The sequence below is a fragment of the Vollenhovia emeryi genome, unplaced genomic scaffold (genome assembly GCF_000949405.1).
Source record: "Vollenhovia emeryi isolate VEMERY1.0 unplaced genomic scaffold, V.emery_V1.0 DF939147.1, whole genome shotgun sequence".
Taxonomy (NCBI): Eukaryota; Metazoa; Arthropoda; class Insecta; order Hymenoptera; family Formicidae; genus Vollenhovia; species Vollenhovia emeryi.
In genome coordinates, this window is record NW_011967219.1 from 1046329 (window position 1) to 1054826 (window position 8498).

At 46.0% G+C, this 8498-nt stretch overlaps 1 protein-coding gene and 1 pseudogene across 1 annotated transcript; both read right to left on the reverse strand.

Moving 5' to 3' along the window:
* The window catches only part of LOC105566141, a 2770-nt pseudogene extending 2193 nt beyond the window's left edge, over positions 1-577 (reverse strand).
* Positions 578-6404: 5827 nt separating this feature from the next.
* On the reverse strand, positions 6405-7268 carry LOC105566040. The gene has a single exon (XM_012019741.1). It carries the CDS (start codon positions 7233-7235, stop codon positions 6762-6764), a length of 474 nt encoding a protein of 157 aa, XP_011875131.1. The 5' UTR covers positions 7236-7268; the 3' UTR covers positions 6405-6761.
* Positions 7269-8498: the final 1230 nt, after the last annotated feature.

The following is an 8498-nucleotide window of genomic DNA, read 5'->3' on the forward strand; positions in this document are numbered from 1 at the left end:
CCCCGCGATGGTCCTCTTCTGCAATGAAGTCCCGTGAAGATTCTCTTCTGTGACGAAGTCCCGTGATGGTCCTCTTCTGCGATAAAGTCTCGTGACGATTCTCTTATACGACAAAGTTTCGTGAGAATCCTCTTTTGTGACGAAGTCCCACGATGATCCTCTTTTGTGGTGAAGTCCCGCGATGATCTCCTCTACGACAACTCTTGTGATAATCCTTTTCTGCGACGAAGTCCTGCGATGATCCTCTCCTTGCGGCAAAGTCCCACGATAATCCTCTTCTGCGATGAAATCCCGTGATTAGCCTCTTTTGCGACGAAGTCCCGCGATGGTCCTCTTCCGCGACGAAGTCCCATGGTGATCCCCTTCTGTGACAAAGCCCCACGATGGTCCTCTTCTGCGATGAAGTCCTGTGAAGATCCTCCTCTGTGACGAAGTTCCGCGATGGTCCTCTTCTGCAATAAAGTCCTCTTCTGCGACAAAGTTCTGCGATAGTCCATCTTCTGTGACAAAACTCCACGACGATCCTCTTGTGACGAAATCCCGCGATGGTCCTCTTCTGCGATAAAGTTCCGCGATGATCCTCTTTTGTGATAAAGCCCTACGATGATCCTCTTCTGCGATAAAGTCTCGTGACGATCCTCTTCTGCAATGGAGTCCTGCTATAATCCTCGTCTGTGATGAAGTCCACGATGATATTTTGATCAACGAAACTTAAAATGTGATAATCCTTTTCCGCGACAAAATCTTAAAGAATTTTTTGTAACAAAATTTCTTGATTTTCTATAATAATTTTCCGTAGTAATAAAATCCCAAAATTTTTTTCTACAGAAGGATTTTATGGTGATCTTTGCGACAAAGTCTTGTGATTAACTTCTTCAATGAAGTCCTATGTGTTGACCCAATGATGAATAACAAGATGTTCTCTTAGTATTCAATATTTCTTCAATAATAATGTGGTGAGTGATTTTTCACGAATGTTCAACATTCGGAGAAATAAATCTAGAAAAGAAATAAACATATTTTTATAAACTTTTTGAAAACAATATTTTGATATAATCAAATATAAATAAAATTACTTACTCGTTTTTTAGAAGAAGGTTATGCCGTTTTTCTGGAACTCTGCCTATTTCACACCAGCGCTGTTGGAAAAATCCTCTTGCAAGTCCCACGACGACTCTTATTTTGCATCGAAGATCCACCGGCGATCCCTTTTGCAATGAAATCCTAGTTGATGAAGAATCTTGCTGATGTAGCAGGTGATGAATCACAGAATGCAGGGTCTCGTGTGTCCAGAAGAGAGAAACCTTTACGACCTCGAAGGCAGCCAACGACAAGAGAACTCAAAGACCAAACTTGCAAGATCGCGCAGTCGAGCAAGTGTTGGAGAGCCAGCGCCGAATTCGAAGGCGGACGATAAATCACGATATGGTCGATCACCTTCGTGCCTCTCTAAAACACTCCGTTAGTAGGCAAAGTTTTAGAGAGACGGATAACTCACACGTCCGAGGTGCCTCTTTGGTTGACGACTGCAACGGAATCTCAAGAGCGAGAGAGAAAATGGAATCGAGCCTCTTCGGGATACCAAGAGATACAAGGCTCTTCGCGACGACACCGAGGAACGGAAGCGCAAGCCGTTTCGTTCACGTACAAGTTATTCCTGTTCTGTTTTTAAACGCGACTACTTTGTACACAGGCATCTCACTCTCTTCCAACATTCTTAAATATACATTTATAAAATATGGAAAAAAGAAAAACATGAATATACCTCATTAAAGCCAGTTAAGATATACATATACGAGTCCATTCAGATCCAGATATAGTAAATATAACGAGTGTACTAGTAGGGCGAAATTGGAATAAATTTGAATTTTCGTGTATCTAGTTAATGACTTGATCCAACAAATTCAATAAGACTATGAACTTGCATTGCAAGAAAATTGACATATTAGTTTTCACTTCAAATCTTCACTATTTTTGTAAATGTTAAATATTTCGAGTTAAATATCTCACAATGTTGTAGCAGATTTTGGAGAAAGCCAATGCTAATCTTTCAACGCTCAATAATTAAGCAATTGCTTAAAAAAAGCCAATGCTAATTTTTCAATGCTTGGTAGTTAAGCGATTAAAAGAGCACGACGGCAAAAGATTCTTTTCTAGAAATCGTTACCTGACTGAAATCCTGAAGCTGTTGCTTACCTCTCTTTCTCTCTCTCACCGCATCTACTCGGTGCATTTTTCTTAACTATTACATATCATCGAGTCATGCTTATAGTCTTCCTCTTAATTATACCATTAATTAGCTCACGTCTTCTAATTAACTCTATTAAAGCCCACAATCCACATTTGTGTCCATGCATCTTATGCCAAACTTTGTAATTGCATCCTTTTCGGAAAAACTGCATTTTTCAACCTCACTTTCTCTGTTGCAAAACCTAAAGCTATTTAAAGAGAGACCAAGTCCTTGTTGAGAGACGCGATAACGTTTTTTGACGATACAGCTTGCTAGGAACTTCTCGCCGAGGAACTTCAATGCTTTGCACAATTTTCCCTTTCCACAATTAGTTAACCAATTCTCATACATTTTTCTTGCTCCCTTAGAAACATGGTGTGATACGTCACATTGCGAACCATTGTCTTAAATGATCGAACCATCCTACTCATTCCATGACTAGAACACGTTTTGGGTGCAACGAACGCCGTGATTCGAATGACTGCTCTCTGTGAAAAAACAAAGTGGTATTTGATCCCCTCCCCGTTGTCAGTATTCTGCCGCCCCCATAATATTACACATTTCCTAAATGTCCTAAAAAATGAACGTGGAGATCTACTGAAATCGTAATTAATGAAATGCTGTATACTTCTCTTCCTCTCTTCCTTCTAAAACTTTTTAAATCTTATACTTTCAAAAACAATGCGATACTCTTTTCTTCTTTCCGAGTACGAAAAATTGCAAATTCATTTGTTATTCAGATGGATTTCTCATCAAGTACCTTCAATTCTTTCGATATAAGCTTGCTCCATATTGGACGAATATATCGTCGCAATTTCTACAAAATAAAATTTAGGGGATATACGCAAATTGCGATAAGTTCCGGCTAAATTAATGATGAAAATGAAACGAGTTAAAAAGGACATATCCAAAAACTCTAGCTTAGGATTCTTAGACCCTTAGATGACTACAGATCCTCGAGTGTGTTCTCCAAGCGTGCCAAGTTCTCAAATTGTGGAATTAATGAAGCTTCACATCCTCTTCGCGTTGATGGGACGCTTAAATTTCATATCCTTAAACTTAATTTCGAGATTTTCACATTCGCAGCTTCGTGGGCTCGGCGTATCCTTGCAGAAGTTTCGTGCGGATTCGGGTGGAGTCGCCAAATTAACCGAAATATGGGGCATCAGCGTATCATCACGTCAGCATACGATATCAGCAATTATATCTAGCAATCTTGTGCTCAAAAGCCTCCAAGCGCCATTTTCCTTCATCGCCATTGTGCAAAACAGCATCTTCCTATGACTCATAAGAACATTGTTTTGCCCCGCGCCCCCTCCCCGTTCTAACATTTTGCATACGCGAGGTACGAGGTACAAGGTACAAGGATCAAGAATGATCGACCCTACGTCTCTCGTTACCTTTATCGTTTCTCACGCAACGCGCAAATCCAGCGGTTGATCACCGAGTAACATATCGCAAGTCCAGCGGACGATCACGGGGCAACGTATCGCCTTACAGGTGGCTGAATTGGGTGCGCAGATGACACGCCGGGGCCGTTTCTCTAACTTATGAAAGGTTTAGATCTAGCTCTGCCGCCCTGCTGTGTGAAACACAAAGAGAAACCGAGCAAAGCAAAATGCAACAACATATAGATATTATTACGATCATGATATAAGGAACGATAGCTAGTTACGCTATCAAATTCGCTCTCATTCTCATTCTCTCTTTCAAGCCGTCCATCAAAACCAAACCTCCATGAGTGGTCGCGTTCAACAGACTGCACTTTACACGGGTACGTCACGTACGACTTCGAGCAATTCACACCACATTCCTCGCGGTCCGCTGGTCGAACGGGACGAGGGACGTCTTCCAAACGCACGTAGCTTTCTGTCAATCAAAAATATCCTCTCATTTGCACCCCCCGCCCCCCCTACCTTCTTACATCTCACCCTTCATTTCCATAAATGAAAGTTCCAATGCAAGAACGTTATCGAAAGAAAATTGCGTTACCGTACAAGCGTCTCGTACCGAACTGGAATTGTCTAGTTTACCATGAAGCAACACCCAGAATTACCGGATAAACGGTTTAGTAAAAATTCCAAACATATACTTGTAAATTCCATTTATCCTGGTTACTTTTCACCGGATTTATAGAAAGTTCCTCGAGCGGTATCGATTTACTCCTGCTATTCGTGTTGCGTGTATCCTTATGTATATATCTCTCCCCTCTGTTTACATATGATTTTTTCCCTCTTCGTATATGCGATCATTTCCCTCGATTCGTTTCTGGTATGAACTTAAATCCTTAGGATGGCAGGCTAAGACCGGGATTGCGGGTTCCATGAAAGTATCGAGATTCTTTTTCAATTCCCTAGACTTCAAACTCCCGAAAGTTTTCAACGGCCAAGACTCCCGGAGCAGGACGATCTCGAGCTCTTGGATCCTCGGATCTTCAGACTTTCTCGCACTTGACTTGCTAATTCGACATTGCGTTTGAATAAATATCAAGATGCGTACATCATCGTCTATTAAAAAAATGAATAAAGTTCAGTCCCTACTTAAGTTGAGATCAGTGTTACCGAGTCGAGATAAACCTAACGCTTCCACTTGTCATATACAACGTGTATCCTTGCGCGTATACTCTGTCTTTACGTCAATCTTTCGTATTCTTCGCTTCGCTAAGTCTCCGGTATCCCCGGAAGTCTCCTACACCCTTCGACCATCTAAAACACACGCGTCAACGTCCCCCTAGCCTGGCTGTGGTCTCGGCGTGGCCGACGGCAGGTTGCGGATCTATGGACACATTGTTATGGCAACGCCGAACAAGCGTATAGGTGGCAACTTTACATCAAACAGGAGAAATGTCTCGGTAACTCAAATAGGTTATTCGCATGCTTGCATGACGGAGTTACCTTACTTGAAGTATACCTGCAACCTGTAGGGCAACGGGTCCCCCGCATCATTATCCTACGTTACTCAACGAGAACGGACTTGCTCCGGACCCGAGCGAGAATGACCGACCCGGGAGAACGAGGGCTCACCGCATGAAAGGCATATCTCATCGCAGTCGTGGTTACCACGAGCTCGATATCACGAGGATCGTGCAGAGGATAATTTTCGCTTGTGCGCCGATACGGCCAGCTTCTAGAAACAGACTCTGTCCCGCCCTCTCGCTCGAAGCGCAGATATACTCCCCTATGGTTCTTTCTTTTGCCCGCTGCAATCTTATCTTTCTATCCTATCTTTCGCCGGTGACGACGACTACGACGACGTCGTCCATACTGGCAGCCGTAGCCCCTTCGTTCGCGATAAGGTGTATTTTTCTACGACGCCTATGTGTGCCAGACTGAAAACGATTGACATTAATAAGTTGGTGAGCAGAAAAGTTAAAAAAAAGGAATAGAGCTCTACATTGTTACTTGCAAAACGTATTTATTCATCTTACACTCCTCTCAGCACTTCTCGCCTCGTCCTGTTATCTGTTATCACAGCTTTGTACTTACAAATGTATCTATTGCAAACTAAATGTATCACAATGTCTTTCGGCTTACAATAATAGAGATCCTTCGTCCTTCTCGATCCTAAACGGCATAAAACATCCATAGAAATACAATTGCGAGACAAGTCCATCAAATGTTCGAGAACGCTGCCTGCTGAGCCAACAGAATTTTGACAATCGACTAACGGCTCGATAAAATAAATGTAAAAAAAAATTTATCAATCTTTCTGAAAAAAAATTGATCGATCGCGCGTTACGCTGTTTAGGATCAGAAGTTAAATGCTACACACTGATAGAATTATTATCACAATGCAAAGGCAGTCTTACAGTACAAACTACACGAGTTTACGGATTTAAGGAACTCGAAAGTATTTCTAAGACAATACAAAAAAAAAACTTCCTTTTCTCCACCCTCTCTGCGAGTATCTCTTGCTTTAAGTACACACGAGCTAATTATATTAGACTCTAAGTAAAGTACTTTGGTTTCGATACAGTTTACAAACCAAATCGACGACAGGCAGGAGGGGCCGATGTACGTATGTGTGTGCGCGTGCGTACGAAATCCCAAGGGTACCGGCCGCCTGCACCTGCATTACAGCAACTCTCTCTCTCCCTCTCTCTCATATTCTCTCTCTTTCGCCCTATCCCACTCTTTCCACCCGCGTCCGCCACCTCAAACGGTGAGACTGCAAGTAAAAAATACCCAGATATATATACCGGGGTAACGGCAGGGCTGCAAAGATGGCCGCAACGCCGCCGGTTCTTCCGGATACGATGAGGGCGCTGGTATCGGGAGCGCAGATTCCGCGCTTCCTGGACGGAGGGGGGGGAGGGGAACGGGCAGAAGACAGACGCGCCGAGGCACCGTCCGAGGGTCGTCGTGTATCGGTACAACGTTCGTTAAGCGCCGCGTACGCACGTCTCCCCCCCCGCTCAGAGCAGCGCGGCCAAGCGCACTCCGCCGCGCCAATTTCCGCGGACGCGGCGCCTCGAGGGGACGAGCCGCCGCGGGGGGAACGCGGGCGCCGCGCGTTCTCCGCGAGCCTCCTGTCACCGCTGCACCGGCGACTTAACCTCGCCGAGCTGCTGCAGGAAATGGACGATGCTGGTCAGGTCCTCGCACATGTTCTCCCGCCAGAAGTTGGCCGCGTCGCCGGGCCGCTGGTGGCTGCGCATCTCGTACTCCCTCTCGGACGCGTTGTACAGGCCGCAGCTGCCATACTCGACGCCCTTGAGCAGCTGCTTGCGCAAGCGCCGCCAGCGGGAGATACGCGAGAGCTGCTTAAAGCGCAGCTCGTACTCGGCCTTGTGCAGGGCGTGGGTCAGCACCGCCTCGACGCGGAAGTCGCGCTTCGGGCTCCTGTGGCACTTGAGCTTCTTCTGGCGCACGTTGGTGATCCAGCTGGCGAGCTGCTCCGTGTGGCCCGGCTTGCCCATCTCGATCTCCCGCGGCCAGCTGCGCGCGTCCCTCACCGTCGCCGACAGTTGCGCCGCGTTCTCGCGCGTAGGAACCATTCGCCCCATCGTACAACTAAGTATTGAACTAATTATTGAATACACCAACCTGGTATCCAACTCGCGGCCCTAGCCGTACGCGGGGACGCACAGAGGAGCCACGTCGTCGCCTCGCGCCGCCACGAGCGAGATCCATTCGCACCGCTCGAGGGAAGGACTCGGAATGGCCGCGCGGGCCTACGTGGTGGGGCTTTATATACCCGCACGGCCGCCACTAAGGTGTAACCCTCCGCGCCAGCGCGCAAAGTAGTCCCGCGTTCGTGCCGCGATTTTGCTGCCGACGCCGTCGATTTTTCGCGTTTCGGCGTCAGGGCTCGTCGATCCGGCGCGTGCAGTGTTTCTTGAGATCGACTCGGACGCGAATAAACGCCTGCCACGCGAAAATCAATACGCCCGAGGAAACGGACCGCGGCGTAGGAAATGAGTCGCGCGCGCGACGCGGTCGCTGCGTCGCAGTAGACGCGGCCTCCGCCTCGCTCACCTCCTCGCCCGCCTCGCCGAGCCCCGAACCGCCGCCGCGTACCGTTACGGACGGGCCTCGATGGCTCGATGTCGTCGTATCTCGGGAGGCGTACAGTCACTCGAGAAAGTCCGCCGCGACTCGAGCCGCGGTACATAAAAGGTAGAAGAGAGGACAAGGGCGATTCCCTGTGTTGCGTTGCACGTTCGCACGTAACCGTCCTTTTGCCAGTCTCGCCCCATACAGCACCGAAGCTTCCAGAAACGTTGCAACAACGTGTAAATTCGTTACCCTGGTGTAAATTTTTCTCAAAACTTTTCGTACTTTCTACGTACGTTTCGCAATGTTTAACATTTTCTTTTCAATAATTTAATGTTTTACATATTTTTCAGGGTTTAATGGAATATACAAAATGGAACGCTTCAAAAGTACCGAGAACATTTGTATTTTCCCTAGCAGCACAATCCCAGATAGCACAAGACACTCCTATGAACGTCTCAAGAATATTTTTCAAGAATATTTGGAATATTTCATAAATCATTCTTATACAGGGTGGTCTAAAAGTCCCGGAACGGTTGAATATCCCGAGAAATTGTGGGTGGATCGGAAAACGGAAAAATACGTATTTCCTATTTTTGAAAGAGCTATCGAATGATACCAAAATTGACCCCCCCCCATCCCTACCCCTGTGGGTGGGGAGGGGGACAACTTTAAAATCTAAAATGGGAACCCCCACTTTTTATAACAGATTCGCATTCCACGTTAAAAAGTACGTAAGTTTTGTCTGAAACATTTTTTTATTTTCCTAATAC